Here is a 16,793-nt window from a genome sequence, read left to right on the forward strand (position 1 = left end):
AGGAAAAAGAATAGCAGAATAGCGAGTTGGAAGGGACCTTGGACTATCCATCCATCCATCCATCCATCCATCCATCCATCCTATCATCTCTCTCTCTGTCTCATCTACCCTACCCTACCCTACCCTACCTACCCTACCTCCCTACCCTACTATCTATCTTCTATCTATCTATCTATCTATCTATCTATCTATCTATCTATCTATCTATCTATCTACCTCTATCTATATCTTATCTATCTATCTATCTATCTATCTATCTATCTATCTATCTATCTATCTATCTATCTATCTATCTATCTATCTATCTATCTATCTATCTCAGGTGTCTTCAAACTTGACAGCTTGAAGACTTGTTGACTTCCACTCCCAGAATCCTCTTCCACTCATGGTTAGCTCAGGAATTCTGGGAGTTGAAGTCCACAAGTCTTAAACTTGGCCAAGTTTGGAGACCCTTGATCTACAATCTCTTGAGGGGGCCCCTGCTGAAGTCTTCTCAAGAGGTTGTAGATGATTTGAAGCGTTTAGAACCTCCCTGAATTTCCTTTTTGGTTCCTAACATGAAATGTGGAGGATGAAACCTCACCATTCCGGCTGTGGGACCTTCCTGGAAACACTGGATGGTCCTTTTCTTCTGGGGTTGCTCACCTGGTTATTCCAGGTGGGGTTCAAGCATTTTCCAGAAGTAAATTTTTTGGGGGAAGCGGGGGTAGAGCTTTGTAGGCTTCAGGATGGACCCAAAGCCTCTTTCAGAAGATGGATTGCTGGAAAACTGTTGAATCACCTGCCATGGTTGGTAACGTTCCAGAAAAGGGTGGGGAAGGACTGCTGTGTTGGGATGAATGGACAATGAATTTTCACCCGCAGGCAACTACGAGGTGCTTTTCTTTTCTTTCCTCCACATCATCTTCACCTCCACCTCTACCACCATTCCTCCTCCTCCCATTTATTCTTTCTTTCTTTCTTTCTTTCTTTCTTTCTTTCTTTCTTTCTTTCTTTCTTTCTTTCTTTCTTTCTTTCTTTCTTTTTCTCTTTCCTTCCTTCCTTCCTTCCTCCTCCTCCTCCTCCTCTTCTTTTTCCTCCTTGTCCTCCTCCTCCTACCTCCTCTCTTCTCCTCTTGCCCCTTTTCTTCTCTTCCTCCACATCATCATCTCCACCTCTTTCTTTCTTTTTCTTTCTTCCTTCCTTGTTTCTTCCTTCCTCCCTTCTTTCTTTCTTTCCTTCTTCTCTTTCTTTCCTCCTCCTCCTCCTTCCTTCCTCCTCCTCCTTCCTTCCTTCCTTCCTTCCTCCTCCTTCTCTTCCCTCCATCTCCCTCCCCTCTTCCTCCTCCCACCCTTCCTTCCTTCTTCCTTCCTTCCTTCCTTCCTTCCTTCCTTCCTTCCTTCCTTCCTTCCTTCCTTCCTCCTCCTTCCTTCCTTCTCTCTCTTCTTCTTCTTCTTTTCCTCCTCCTCCTCCCTCTTCTTCCTCCTCCTTCCTCCTCCTCCTCCTCCTCCCACTTATTCTTCTTTGGGCATCATACGGGAGGTGTGAGCGAGAGCCTCCATCTTCCCTCGGTCTCCAGGGGATCCGGAAGGATGGAGGCTTCTCCGCTGCGGAAGCTCCTTCGCCTGCCTCGGCGTCGGCTTCTCCTCCCGGGGGGCCACCAGCGGGTCCAGGAGCTCCTTGAACTTCAGGGTGTTCCTGTGGGAGGAAGAGAGAAAGAAACAGGGCAGCCAGGACGTCCATGGGTTTTTTGAGGACACCAGAATACACCCGGCTCAAAAATGTTGGGCCTGGACAATCTAGAACTCTGCCATTTGCGGTCCAATCTAAGCAAAGTTCCCCAAATTGTCTGCTATAACGTCTTGCCTGTCCATGACTATTTCAGGCAAACAACTGATACAAACTCAAGTGATATAAACTGCTCCAAACTTGACTGCAGAAAATATGACTTCAGCCACAGAGTGGTCAACACCTGGAATGCTCCATCCGACTCCGTGGTTACAGCCTCAAACCCCTCACAGCTGCAATGGCCTCAACCTGTCTAACCGTGGACCTCACCCCCATTCCTAAGAGGTCCTTCAAGGGGGCGTGCATAATCGCATCCGCGTGTCTACGGTCCCCGTCCTACTGTCCCCGTTTATCTGTATTTACTCCCTTTGTTCATGTTTATGTTCCATACACCAGCTATCGAGAAAATTCCACCTCACCTTCCCTACTTTTTATTTTGACAGTGGTAACCTCAGTAGTCATCGTTAGTTTAATTTAGTTAGCTTTATTGTCCTTGCACCTTGTACAATGACATTAAATGCCATCTTCAGTGTACAATTTATGACCGTGACAATAAACACAAACGCACATCCTTCACGTTCTATATACATCAGTGTTTCCCAACCACTAGCAACTTTAAGACTTGTGGACTTCAACTCCCAGAATTCCTCAGGCAGCCATTCTGGCTGTGGAATTCTGGGAGTTGAAGTCCACAAGTCTTAAAAGTTGCTAAGGTTGGGATACACTGCTGTACATTGAAGGGACAACCCCTGATATGGTATTAATATTACACTATCCAGTAGGGGTGGGCAGCTAGGGGTTCGGGAGAGCCCCCCCTAGTGAAGATTCTGTGCAGTTCACGGAACCCCCAAATCCCACTCCTGGCAGGCCCACCCAGCAGTCCCCACGCCGTCCGTTTTGGATGCAGGTAAGTGCAGGGTGAGCGTGGAGGCTCAGGGAGGGTGAAAAATGGGCCTCCTGGAAGTTTAGGAAGGCTGGAAACGGGCCTTCCTAATGCCCCCCTTCATTCACCATGGCAACCAGGTAGAGAACCCCTTGCTAAAATTTTTGAAGTCCACCCCTGGTTACTGCCCTGGGATGGAAGCTGTTTTTCAGTCTATTTGTCCTTGTTTTTATTATTGTCCTGTACCTTTCTGGTCAACTTATGGACAATTTAGTTTACTTATTGTATTGTCATTGCACCTCGTACAACGAAATTAGATACCATCTTCAGTGTACATTATGACTGTGAAAATAAACACAAACGCACACCTTTCGCATTCTATACATTGAATTGAAAAACCTTGATATCGCCTTAATATTGCACCATACAGTAGAATTCAACAGAGCTCCTACCCTGGGATAGAAGCTGATTTCCAGTCTATTTGTGCTTGTTTTTATTATTATCCTGTACCGTCTGCCAGATGGTAATAGTTAAAAAAAAAAAAAGAGTTCCCAGGATGAGATGGATCTTTGAGAATGTTTTGAACTTTCTTAAGGCAGCGTGAGAATGTTTTAAACTTTCTTAAAGCTCTTCCAAAGAGGGGAGAGGGCAACCTATGATCCTCTGGGCAATGTTCACCCTCTGGAGCGCTGTCCTATCTGCCCCTGTGCAATTGGCAAACCCTACACAAAGGTGCAGTGAGTTAAGATACTCTCTCTGGTGCAGCAGTAGAAGGTCACCAGCAGTTTTCCATTCCGTTGTTTCCTGAGAAGTCTCAGGTAGTATAAGTGACTGGGAGGCATAATGAGTATCCAAAACAATGAGGACCAATAATGTAATAATGTAGTGAGTCACCAGGCAGTGTCAGGTTCCACTACTAAAGTCGGATAATAAACCACAAAGAAGCCTTGTTTTTCCCAAAGTGTTTATCTCCGTTGGGTAAGTGTGGCACAAACTGACCAGCATATAATGCAGAAATAGTTAGGGTTACTCGCCTGGTGCTCCCCTTCACCATTTACACATGCACAAAGGCAACCCTGCCTCCACCACACCTGGTGACATGCACCAACGGCCAAATGAGGAAGACGCCCCCCTACACCTGTCCGGGAGTCAGCGCCTCTCAGCTGTTCCAAGTTTGGCGTCATCACTGTCGCCGCGGTTCACACACCCACACCACATCATGGCTCGTCAAGGCAGGCATGGTAGTCCGCCCCACTTAGCAGGCATGGTGCCTTGCGGCTCCAACCCCCAAATAGCAGCCCCACATGAACCAGGGCTGACATGCGGCTCCCCTACCATGGAGATCCCAGACTCTTCTGGCTTTGTGGGATTCTGCTGGTAAAGTTTACCAATGAGACGGGGTGCCCTTACTGCGGGGTGGGGATTTATAGTCCTTTTATGACCGGTGGACTTGAACTCCCACAATTCCTGGGCCAGTGCACAAGAATTCTGGGAGTTGAAGTCCACAAGTCATAAAGGGGCCATCGCTCCCCGCCTCTGCCTTACGGGGAGATATAAACGAAACTCCCTGTAGAGAATCCAGCATTTTTCCACCTCTCTTGAATCTGAAGCAATGGAATTGGGAGTGGTTTAGGAAAGACACGACACAGATACAGTCAATATTCACATCCCAACACACTCCTAACCTCTCTCTCTTGAACTGCATGATGTAGGTCCTTTCTCTCTTGATCTTCTGCACATGGGTCTTCACGGCCATTTTCTGCCCAGCTACATCCTGCCAGGAGTGAAAGTCCGAGGGTGAGCCCAGTGCAGGGGTGTGTTTCAAAATGTTTTACCGCCGGTTCCATGGGCGTGGCTTTGGTGGGTGCGCTCCGTGCGCGTGCAGATACTTCGCGTGCACGTACACACCAAGTGCACCCTTTTGCACAGGCACAGAGGCATTCCAACTCGCCTCCTGCAATCCTGCGCGCTCCCCGTCACTTCGGCAGCTGCCGTGCAGCAATCCGCTGGGCCGCGCAAAGCAGCTGCGTGTCAGGGCCCCAACAAATCCACCCCCATTCAAATCATAAGTCTCTAGCCACATCTCTCAAAGTAAAAAAAAAAAAAAAATTTGGAAAAGACATGCATAAATGACAATTAAGGAGGTTTTTATTTTTTGATGTCTTGTTTTATGTTTTGTATTTTGTGTGCTAATGACTGATGGAGAACGAATAAAACCTTGATAGAAAGAAATATAATTGAATAAAAGTGAAGGGAGAAACAAAGAGAAATTTGGAAAAGATATATATATGTGTAAATGGAAATGTGATAATGTGGAACTATGTCTTAAAAAATAATGCTTTATTTGCCTTGTTAAAAATTTATAAGTAATTCTTAGAAAGGAGGTTTTATATTTTGATGTTTTATGTTTTGTTTGTCTTCAAAAATCAATAAAACTTGTTCTTAAAAAAAAAATGTTTTATTAGAAGCGGCCATGTTGGCGTTAGCTGGATGCAGCCGACACTAAGATACATCATTCCTTTCCCCCTTGACCCTGGTCTTCCCCTCACCCCCTGGATGTCTATTCTCCAATGGGACACATCCATAGCCAAGAGTTATCCATCGTGCTCTCCAGTAATAATCTTGCGCGCCAACAGCTTCGGCTGTCAAAGCGATTATCTGAAGCATTTAAGGAATGCACTGCTTTTCCCCACTCCCTTTCCGCTGGCAACTAAAAAGACCAAAGGAGTATCCTTTTAGTTGACACTGCGCTTCAAAAGCAGGAATTAAAGGTTCGTATGGGACCCTGGGTGGGTAGGTGGGCCCAACAACAGAGTGTCAGAGTGAACCAATTTGGTCTCCGCTGCTCATCGGGGCTACCGGCTCAGCAGAACTGGGTCGAACCGGTAGAATTCCACCACTGATCCAGTGGTGGGATTCAACCGGTGTACCAACCGGTTTGGTGAGTGCGTGTGTTTTGCGTTACCTTTTACGCCAGCCCTGGTGAGTAAACACAGCTGACGTGTGGCGATCCGTGCTGCGGCGCCGATCAGCTGGGCTTCAAACAAAGGAAACATAGGACAGACTAGCGCAGGGGTGGGTAGGTGGGGCCAAATGATCACCGGAACTGCCAGTTCACCCGAACCGGTCTGTACCAGCTGAATCCCACCCATGGGTTAGTCCTAGCTACCCACCCATGGGTGCAAAGAATAGCACGCTCCGGGAAGGAGGCATCCAGCTTCACTGGCCTTAGCCCTGCTTCGTGGCGGGGCCGAAAATCCATTTGTAAAGGAGTGGCATTTTTAATCCGTTCCAGTTGATAGGTAAGGCTAAGGTTTGCTAAGTTTTGGGAACAGGCCCATGGATTTGCTATGGGAAGTGTTTTGGGTTTTTTCTGTTTGTTTGTTGGGGGTCTGGAATTCTCAAAGGTCATGAAATGACTGCAGGAGAACCACCCAGATAGAGAAAACACCACGACCCCACAGTCCTCCTCCTCCTCCTCCTCTTCCTCCTCCCCCTCTTTCTCCTCCTCGTCTCCACAAACCCCACTCTCTTCTAGCACTGATGTTAGCTAGTTGAGTCATGAAATGTCTGCAAGAAAACCACCAACCTCAGAGAGCACCAAGGACACCCTAGCAAATGAATGAATGAATGAATGAATGAACAAACTCTTCCTTCACCCAAAATTAGCAGGGCAAACTGCTGTACATAAACAGAAAGCAATTCTCTCTCCCTTCTACCACTGATGATGTTCCCTAGTTGGGTTGTGAAACGTCTGCAAGAAAACCACCCAGCTCAGAGAGCACCAAGGACCCTACAGTCCTCCTTCTCCTCCTCCTTCTCCTCCTCCTCCTCTTCTTCCTCCTCCTCTCTTCCTCCTCCTCCTCTCCACAATCCCCACTCCCTTCTAGCACTGATGATGTTTCCTAGTTGGGTTGTGAAACGTCTGCAAGAAAACCACCCAGCTCAGAGAGCACCAAGGACCCCACAGTCGTCCTCGTCCTCCTCCTCCTCCCTTCCTCCTCCTCCTCTCCACAATCCCCTCCCTTCTCACTGATGATGTTTCCTGAACCTGCAGAAAACCACCAAGTTCAGAGAGCACCAAGGACCCACAGTCCTCCTCCTCCTCCTCCTCCTCTCCACAATCCCCCTCCTCTAGCACTGATGATGTTCCCTAGTTGGGTTGTGAAACTCTGCAAGAAACCACCCAGCTCAATCCCCAGTGTCTCTCCTCCTCCTCCTCGTCCTCCTCTTCTTCCTCCTCCTCCTCTCCACAATCCCCACTCCTTCTAGCACTGATGATGTTTCCTAGTTGGGTTGTGAAACGTCTGCAAGAAAACCACCAAGTTCAGAGAGCACCAAGGACCCCACAGTCCTCCTCCTCCTCCTCCTCGTCTCCACAATCACCATTCCCTTCTAGCACTGATGATGTTCCCTAGTTGGGTTGTGAAACGTCTGCAAGAAAACCACCCAGCTCAGAGAGCACCAAGGACCCCACAATTCAACTCTGAGCTACAAATATTCCCTTCTATAGATAATTAATTCATTTCTTAGGTATGCTACTGCGAGACGCCCCCAAATATAACCCTCTCTGTATACCGGTAATGCTGTCCCTATCCCAGCTCCCTGTGCCCTGAGGCTGCCTACGGGCATTTCCTGAAGGCCTATTTAACCAGCCTTTTTATATTGTTGTATATAAAAGAGAGAAGCAACTTAGAACGAAGGAGAAATTTCCTGGGAGTTAGAACAATTCATCAGTGGGACAACTGGCTTCCAGAAGTTGTGAATACTCCCACACTGGAAGTTTTTAAAAAGATGTTGGATAACCATTTGTCTGAAGGTGGTGTAGGATTTCCTGCCTAGGCAGGGGGCTGGACTAGAAGACCTCAAAAGGTCCCTTCCAACTATTCTATTCTATTCTATTCCATTCCATTCCATTCCATTCCATTCCATTCCATTCTATCCTATATTCTGTTCTATTCTGTTCTATTCTACTCTACTCTACTCTACTCTACTCTACTCTACTCTACTCTACTCCACTCCACTCCACTCCACTCCACTCCACTCCACTCCACTCCACTCCACTCTACTCTTTCCTTATTCTATTCTATTCTTTCCTTATGCTATCCTATCCTATCCTATCCTTTCTATTCTATTCTATTCTATTCTATTCTATTCTATTCTATTCTATTCTATTCTATTCTATTCTATTCTATTCTATTCTACTCTTTCCTTATTCTATTCTATTCTTTCCTTATGCTATCCTATCCTATCCTATCCTATCCTATCCTATCCTATCCTATCCTATCCTATTCTATTCTTTCCTTATTCTATTCTATTCTATTCTTTATTCTATTCTATTCTATTCTATCCTTTCCTTATCCTATCCTATCCTTTCCTTATCCTATCCTATCCTATCCTATCCTATAAGTCCTGTTGGAGGAATCACTGTTATAAGGTTGTTCTGGGGGGGGGCAGGTCCATTACCCCAGACGCACACTGATAGGAATAGGAACACAAATCAAGGTGGCCTGTGCAACGAGCCCAAAGCACGTGGAAATAGTGCTGCATGTGTGGAAATTATGCCTGGCCGGCAGGACAGCTGCTCAGCTGGCACATTGGGGCGGGCGAAGATCATGGGAAATGAGGAAGTTTGAGCGGTCACATATAAAAATAGGGTTGTGACAGATAGAAATGGAAAAAAAAAAATCCTAGCAAAGCAAGAAAATATTGGGAGAAAATAAGTAGCTGGCTGGAAAAGATAGTTAAATAGGATATAGACCTGAAACCAGAAGTATACTTGCTGGGCATAATACCAGATGGTTACGATAAAGGGTCCACATCTTTAGTTTGACATATACTGACAGCAGCAAAGATTAGCTTTGCAAGATACTGGAAAAAAAAATGAGAACATCCTGTCAGATGTGGAGGTAATTTGGAAAATTTTAGACCGTGCTGAAATGGACAGATGAAAAATAAGAGATAAGGAAGACACAGAATATTATTCGATAGGGAATAGGTTTTACGAGTGTTAGAGACAAGAGATAGAAATTAGAGGAAGAAAGAGGACGAATGGATCTAAAATAGAGATGGTTTATAATTATAATTTAGGGGACTGAAGGCTAAAACATACGATGAACGGTTGCAGGAACTGGGTATGTCTAGTCTGATGAAAAGAAGGACTAGGGGAGACAGGATAGCAATGTTCCAAGATCTCAGGGGCTGCCCCTAAAGAGGGCAGGACGAGAAGCAATAAGGATGGAAAGTAATCAAGGTGTGCTGTCTATAGGTATATAGGTATATAGGTAATGGGTTATATAGTATATAGGTAATGGGAATTGCGATAGTTAGTTAGGAATTGAGAGCTGTCCTCTTAAGGGAATGCATCATGATAAATGTAGTTAAGGCATCCTGGGAAATGTAGTCCATGTCATGTGGTCACATCTGTAATCCTGATTGGTCACTGAATTGACCCTTGGTTGGGTTGGGGGAGGTTCCTTCACTCTTGCCTGGACCCCAGCCGTGTGCTGGTGCCTCATCCCTTCGTTATGGGATGAAAGATCACTATGCTTTTATACTATGAGGTCAAATGTGCAAAGAATTGGATATTAGATGGATCTCGACATAACCGTGAGTTACCTTGAGGATGCCTAATATAACCCAATAAAGAAACTTTGCATGGAAGACTTTGTAGAGTTTGCTTGTCTGTCTTTATACATTCAGCCAGTAATTATAAAGGACAGAAGCAACCAAGAACTAAGGAGAAATTTCCTAAAGGTGAGAACAATTAATCAGTGGGACAACTTGTCTCCAGAAGTTGTAAATGCTCCAACGCTGGAAGTTTAAAAAAGATGTTGGATAACCGTTTGTCTGAACTGGTGTAGGGTTTCCTGCCTAGGCAGGGGGTTGGACTAGATGACCTCCAAGGTTCCTTCCAACTTGGTTATTCTATAAATATTATAACTACTAAAAATGTAAATAAGCTAATATAAAAAGAAATTTAGTTAAAAGTAGGTGGCGATATTATTACTGGTATCATGTATTATTATTAGTAGGCCTAGTTTTGCTTTCACTCCATGAGTTAATATTTAATGTGATTTTCTATTTTATTCTCTCTTGTAAATGGTATACCCTGACAATACACTGTACTCAAAAATGTTTATGAATAAAATTATTTCAAAAAATTTAAACTGTAATTAAAAACAAACAAACCAGCAACTGCCTCTGTTGTTATGGTGGAATGGCAAGATCCAGGAAGTTGTGTGGAGTGATTGATTTCAGGTATAAAAGAAAAGGCTGTCAATCAACCTCACGCTGTCCCTCTTGACAGCTTGTCAGACTTTTGTGATCTGCTGTCCACTCAAATCTACATATGTATAAAAGTGAAAAAGCACTCAGGCATCATCACAACATCTCCAGAACCGTAAAGCCTACGAAGTTGAAATTTGGTTTCTAGGGGCTCACTAAGAAAGGATTTTTCCAAATGACCATCAGAGCATTTAGAGCATTTCCTATATTATTCTTATTATTAACACGCTCTGATGCTAAGGAGTTCGACTCCCCCTCCCCACCTGGAAAGAAATCTCTTCCAAATGCAAAACAGAAGCAGAGGAGTTTCAGTTTCCGTTGCACAGCCCCAAGCAGCTTTAGTACAGAACAGTTGAGCTAAGCCATGCCCAGGCTCCTTGCTGTCTCCTTCTTGCTCACACAGCAAATACTCTTTCAGTTTCCAAACAGCCCTCAACTCTCTCACACCCTGACAGGACGCTAGCCAAATGAATACTGATGGAAAGTTGGTAGGCAGAGGCAGAATTTTTTCCCCCTTATTTTCCTCCTCAAAAACTAAGCCCGACCACGTAGTTTTGTAGCAAAGCACGGGTATCCAGCTAGTCAGTGGTGGGGTTCAAATATTTTTACTACCGGTTCTGTGGGTGTGGCTTGGTGGGTGTGGCTTGGTGGGTGTGGCTTGGTGGGCATGGCAGGGGAAGGATACTTCAAAATCCCATTCCTTCCCCACCCCACTAACCTGCTTTCCAGCTCCGTTCTCCTGTGCAGGGCAACCAAAGGAGGCCCAGCCAATCCACTGGGACTCAGGAGGCAGAGAATTGATGGGGTTGGCGGGGCCAGTCAGAGGTGAGATTGGTTGGTTCTCCGAACTGCTCAAAATTTTTGCTACCGGTTCTCTAGAACCGGTCTGAACCGGCTGAATCTCACTTCCGGAGCTAGTTATTAACAATTGCAGCTATGCTCATAACCAGATTTTCCCCCTTAACACCACCAATACCACACGCACACACATACATACCTGACCCAAACACCTTTGGACAAACTCCATGCACGCAAAGTATTCTGGAAAGTTCTGAAAGGAGTTTGGATTCTCTCCCTCCCTTCTCCCCCCCTCCCCCACCCAGGAGTTCATTATTATTACCTCCATCATTGGACCCCCATGGGAAAATCCTTACCTGGCCTTCGGAGGTTGGGGGTGCCCAGGGCCATCGATCTGCCGGAGCATCTCTTAGAAGATCATCCTTGAACCTCCGACGTTTGGCTATGGAGAGACGTTCCTGGAACTTAAGGGAGGGAGATTTTGCTCTTTGTGATACTTTTGGCAAGTTTGAGGGGTGTAATAGTATTCCCAGGGGGAGCAATGGATGCTTCTGGTACTGTAAAACAGAGCAACCCATGCACCCTGATCCTCTAGAACGCTTGGGAAGTCCATTGGGCACCATGACAGGCTGGTCTCTACCCATCCCTTCAACCTTGAATACACAGATCCCTCTTCGTTGGGGTTACGCCCCCGAGTCGTCACGCAGGCTGGAGTAGCTAACTCTCTGAGCCACGCAAAACGCACATCCTGGAGTTCCAGATATGACAAGTTGTGTTGATGTGACTGCTTCCAGTGCGCCGTGGTGGCACAGAAGTTAGGATGCAACCTTGCAGGCTAACTCTGCTCAATGTCAGCAATTCGATCCTGACCGGTTTAAGGTTGACCCAGGTTTCCATCCTTCCCGGGTCAGTAAATTGAAGACCCAGATGGTTGCGGGGAGCAAGAGGCGGACTCTGTAAACTGCTTGGAAAGGGCTGTAAAGCACTATGAAGCGGTACAGAATCTGGGTGCTATTGCTAAGTGCTAAAGAAAGAAGGAAGGAAGGAAGGAAGGGAGGAAGGAAGGAAGGGAAATGAAGGAAGGAAGGAAGGAAGGAAGGAAAAGGAAGGAAGGGAAAGGAAAGAAGGAAGGAAGAGAAAGGAAGGAAGGAAGGAAAGGGAAGGAAGGGAAATGAAGGAAGGAAGGAAGGAAAGGGAAGGAAGGGAAAGGAAAGAAGGAAGGAAGGAAGGAAGGAAGGAAGGAAGGGAAATGAAGGAAGGAAGGAAGGAAGGAAGGAAGGAAGGAAGGAAGGAAGGAAAAGGAAGGAAGGAAAGGAAAGAAGGAAGGAAGGAAGGAAGGAAGGAAGGAAGGAAGGAAGGAAGGAAGGAAAGGAAAGGAAAAGGAAAGGAAGGAAGGAAGGAAGGAAGGAAGGAAGGAAGGAAGGAAAGGGAAGGAAGGGAAATGAAGGAAGGAAGGAAGGAAAGGGAAGGAAGGGAAAGGAAAGAAGGAAGGAAGGAAGGAAGGAAGGAAGGGAAGGAAGGAAGGAAGGAAGGAAGGAAAAGGTAGGAAGGAAAGGGAAGGAAGGGAAATGAAGGAAGGAAGGAAGGAAAGGAAGGAAGGAAAGGGAAGAAGGAAGGAAGGAAGGAAGGAAGGAAGGAAGGAAGGAAGGAAGGAAGGAAGGAAGGAAGGAAGGAAGGAAGGAAATGAAGGAAGGAAGGAAGGAAGGAAGGAAGGAAGGAAAGGAAGGAAGGAAGGAAGGGAAAGGAAGGAAGGGAAAGGAAGGAAAGGAAAGGAAAGGAAAGGAAAGGAAAGGAAAGGAAAGGAAAGGAAAGGAAAGAAAGGAAGGAAGGAAGGAAGGAAGGAAGGAAGGAAGGAAGGAAGGAAGGAAAGAAAGGCAATAGGGGGAAGTTCATCATAGACCCAACCTGAGAGAACAATCCACCAATGAAACTCAGGTTGCCTCCAGAAGTTGTAGCCACTCCAACAGTGGACGCTTTTAAGATCTCCAACCTTGGACCAGGGGTTGGACTAGAAGACCTCTATGGCCCTTTCCAGCTCTAGGATTCTGTGAAAAGCCGCTCGGGTCAGAGAGGGTAACCCTGTCCCCGTGGAGGAGGGAGCCACTTCTCCCGGGTCTCGGAGGGATTGGGGACCAGAGGAGGCTCACCCGCAGCGTTTGCCGCTCCTTGTCACGCCGATGCCGACGTTCGCCCTTGGCCTGGGTTTCTGCCAGTCGCTGCAGAGCTTCCTTTTTGTCCTGGGGGGAGAGACAGGTGAAGGCCTTCTCCCGGGGGAGCCGGTGGGGGGGGAGCAGAGGCTGCTGGGGGAAGGAAAGGTCAGTCAGGAGGTAGGCAGGTGGGACCAAGGAGGACCGAGTAATAATGGCAGCACCAGAGGGGAAGGCGGCTTCTTTGAGTAACGTTTTAGTACTGTAACTAGGAGTTTCTTTGAGTAACGTTTTAGTACTGTAACTAGGAGTTCCTTTGAGTAATGTTTTAGTACTGTAACTAGGAGTTCCTTTGAGTAACGTTTTAGTACTGTAACGAGGAGGTTCTTTGAGTAATGTTTTAGTACTGTAACTAGGAGTTCCTTTGAGTAACGTTTTAGTACTGTAACTAGGAAGTTCTTTGAGTAACGATTTAGTACTGTAACTAGGAGTTTCTTTGAGGAGTGTTTTAGTACTGTAACTAGGAGTTCCTTTGAGTAACGTTTTAGTACTATAACTAGGAGTTCCTTTGAGTAATGTTTTAGTACTGTAACTAGGAGTTCCTTTGAGTAACGTTTTAGTACTGTAACTAGGAGGTTCTTTGAGTAACGTTTTAGTACTGTAACTAGGAGTTCCTTTGGGTAATGTTTCTAGTAGTGTAGCTAGTAGTTTGAGTAATGTTTTTAGTTCTGCAACTAGGAGTTCCTTTGACTATAGTTTTAGTACTGTAACGAAGAGTTTCTTTGAGTTATGTTTTTAGTACTGTAACTAGGAATTTCTTTGAGGAGTGTTTTAGTACTGTAACTAGGAGTTCCTTTGAGTAATGTTTTAGTACTGTAATTAGGAGTTCCTTTGAGTAACGTTTTAGTACTGTAACTAGGAGTTCCTTTGAGTAACATTTTAGTACTGTAACTAGGAGTTTCTTTGGGTGACTTTATAGTATTGTAACTAGGAGTTCCTTTGAGTAACATTTTAGTACTGTAACTAGGAGTTTCTTTGGGTGACTTTATAGTATTGTAACTAGGAATTCCTTTGAGTAACGTTTTAGTACTGTAACTGGGAGTTTCTTTGAGTAACATTTTACTACTGTAACTAGCAGTTTCTTTGAGTAACATTTTTAGTACTGTAAGCAGGAGTTTCTTTGATTAATGGTTTAGTACTATAACTAGGAGTTCCTTTGAGGAGTATTTTTAGTACTGTTACTAGGAGTTTCTTTGAGTCGTAAGCCACTTTTTCCAGTGCTGTGGTAACTTTGAATGGTCACTAAATGAACTGTTGTAAGTCAAGGACTATCTGTTGGATCATTGGACCAGACCTCCAGATGTCCCTTCCCAACTCCTCCATTGAACCCGGCAGCAGAAGCTCTGAAAAATATCAGATTAATGGCAACCCCATGAATGATACCCCCAGAACCTGGTCGCTTACCTGTCTGCTCACTCCTTGCCCATGAAACCTTCTGATGGCCTTTTGGTTGAGTTCACCTGGAAGGAGCCGATCAGTTGGCTTCTTCAAGGATGGAGAGTCCTCAGCACAGGTGACCCTCATGTGGACATTGTCCTCCTGAGAAGCAGAAGAAATAAAACTAAGTGGGTAGCAACCTTCAAAGAAGGGTCAGTCAGTCTGGTCATTGGGTGGATAGGGTGGGAGGTAGTCATTCTTCCCACTTCTGACCGGTGAGGTTTCATGTGAGTCTCAAGAAGCCAAGAAGGACTTTACCCAGAATCCATTCATTTCAATTTCTTCCCTCCCTTGCAAAAAATATATATCTAATATCATTTAATGTAGGCACTTGTTCTGAAGACACCAAAAACATCTTCTAGATTTGATCCAGTGTAGAGAAATGGGGCCTCTGAGGAGAAACCATCATCTGGGGAACCTCAATAGATGCTCACACCTCCCGTTCAAAGGTGATTAACACTTTGATTTATTTTAAACGTCTGAAATCATTTCAATCCCCCCTTGAAGCAATAGCCAAAACAAGAGACAACTGGTGGAATTTTAGGGTTCTGATGTTCCCATCCAGCATCTTCTAAGAGTTGGACTACATCTCCTGTCATCATCTAGGACAGTGGTGGCTAATGTTTTTGGGCTCCTGTGCCAAAAACTGTGTCTGGGACACTCACATTTGTGTCCCAGCACCCAGAAGGCAATGTGCGCTGCCCCATGCCCCCTACGCATGCGCGCGCAATCCCCCTCCACCCACCCCCGCCACCCCCTTAACCTGCACTGTGCCTCACAGCAGTTTTTGAGCCAGTTTGAGGTTTTTCGCCTCCCAGAGGCTTGAGGAAGACTTCTGCAGGCTTCTGCAGGCTTTGCAGGCCGATAACTAGCCCCGTTTCGTCACTTCTGGTATTTTTGGAAAAACAGGAAGTGATGAAAAGGGCCTAGTTTTTCGGCCTGCAGAAGCCTGCAGAAGCTTTTCTCAAGCCTTTGGGAGGCCAAAAAAGGCCTCAAACTGGCCGAAAATCAGCTGTGAGGCACGCACATGTGGTAACACCCAGAAACTTAAAACTGGCCTTTTGAGTCCACTCAGTCTCCCTTGATAAGCCAGGGCTGGATGTCTGATCTGTTCCTTTATATAGTCCACCATCAGCTCCTTGGTCTTAGTGGTGTTGAGGACCAAGTTATTGTCTCCACACCACGAAAGCAACCATTGGTCCACCTCATCTCAGTAGGCAGACTCATCCCCCCCGGAGATGAATTCCACCACTGTTGTATCATCTGCAAATTTAGTAATAGTATTACTAGCGTGAGTGGGAATGCAGTCATGCACGTAAAGAATAAGGACTGAAGAGGTATAATGACCTAATCTGACCCTCTGTAAGCGGCCAGACAGGAAATCCATAGTTTGTAACCTTCTCTGTCCTCATCTCCAGTTTATCACCATAAACCACCTGCATTCTTTAACATTAAAATTTTAAAGGTGGAATAGAGTTGTCCCGACCTAGTTTAGTGCATCTTGGCTAAATGATAGATCTTCTTACCCAGGATGGTGAAGAAGGCTGGGCCACGTTGAAAGAGGTCTCTCTGGAAAGGTCCATGTTGAGCCAGGTGGGCTCCCACCTCATCTCGCCGGGCTTCCCAGGGCTGGAGGGAGAGAGCAAAGTCATAGCTGTGGTCTCTGCGGTCTTCTGCTCCCAGAGTCTCTCCAGTCTTCTGCTATCATCTCCCGGTTCAAGTTCTGCCAGGTTCAACAGGCCCTTCTCACGGGTCGAGTGATTCCTTGGTTGAGGTCCTTCAGCCAGAAGAGTTCCTGCCTTTCTCCATTCCTGAAAAGCTTGGTTCTGCTCCATCCATTGAAGCTGAAGAGACTCCAGTTCCTGGTCATTCCATGATTTTAGGTTCCTTCTTTCTTGGAGCTTCAACCTCTTGTGCTTCCCCTGAAAATGTTGGTCTATTTGTTGGGTCATTTCCTCCTTCTGATTCTGAGGTAAAAGAATGTTCCAGTTTTCCTGTCTTGTGGGAAATTCCTGGCGTCGGGAAGAAAGGGCTTCTCCTTGGACGTTTAATGGTCCTTGGGAAATAGGTCTACATTCAGTGGCCATCTTTTTATCCAAGGAAGGTAGACCTTCTACCATTTTGGTTCTCTCATGCTGGAACTCCTGTGTCCTTGATAATGACTGAGGTTCAAGGGATTTGGTTTTTGCCATTAGAAGTTCTTGCATATTTGAGAGATGGTCCTCTTGTGACTCTCTGACCATTGGTTCTTTCTCTCTCACCTTCCTTTCAAGATGAAGGGGCTCCTGAAGACCCAAGGTCTTTGCTTCCACATTTTCTAGTGACTGAAGGAAAGGAGGATCTGTCATCCCAGATACCATAATTGATTTTTTGGACAAGTTTTCTTGCCGTTGGACCATTTGTGGTGCCTTCTG

General features: G+C 45.8%; 1 protein-coding gene across 1 annotated transcript; it reads right to left on the reverse strand.

Annotated features, from left to right (window-relative positions):
- Positions 1–1,493: 1,493 nt before the first annotated feature.
- LOC148125705 (uncharacterized) lies at positions 1,494–16,064 on the reverse strand. Its single transcript, XM_087935616.1, has 6 exons — positions 15,906–16,064; positions 14,347–14,481; positions 12,883–13,032; positions 11,092–11,199; positions 4,336–4,424; positions 1,494–1,677 (listed from the first exon to the last, which is right to left on the reverse strand). Exons 1-6 carry the CDS (start codon positions 16,029–16,031, stop codon positions 1,494–1,496), a joined length of 792 nt encoding a protein of 263 aa, XP_087791742.1. The 5' UTR covers positions 16,032–16,064.
- Between the last annotated feature and the right edge of the window lie 729 nt (positions 16,065–16,793).

Source organism: Pseudonaja textilis, chromosome 5 (assembly GCF_049901715.1).
Source record: "Pseudonaja textilis isolate UNSWEBS1 chromosome 5, rPseTex1.2, whole genome shotgun sequence".
NCBI lineage: Eukaryota > Metazoa > Chordata > Lepidosauria > Squamata > Elapidae > Pseudonaja > Pseudonaja textilis.

Bases quoted from the DNA above. Each gene is read 5' to 3' on its own strand.
- LOC148125705 (XM_087935616.1), bottom strand. From the start codon at position 16,031: ATGACTTTGCTCTCTCCCTCCAGCCCTGGGAAGCCCGGCGAGATGAGG. The intron at 13,033-14,346 runs GTAAGCGACCAG...TTCCCCCAGCAG, and splicing joins GGCAAGGAGTGAGCAGACAG to CCTCTGCTCCCCCCCCACCG. The intron at 4,425-11,091 runs GTAAGGATTTTC...CACTCCTGGCAG, and splicing joins CCCCAACCTCCGAAGGCCAG to GATGTAGCTGGGCAGAAAAT.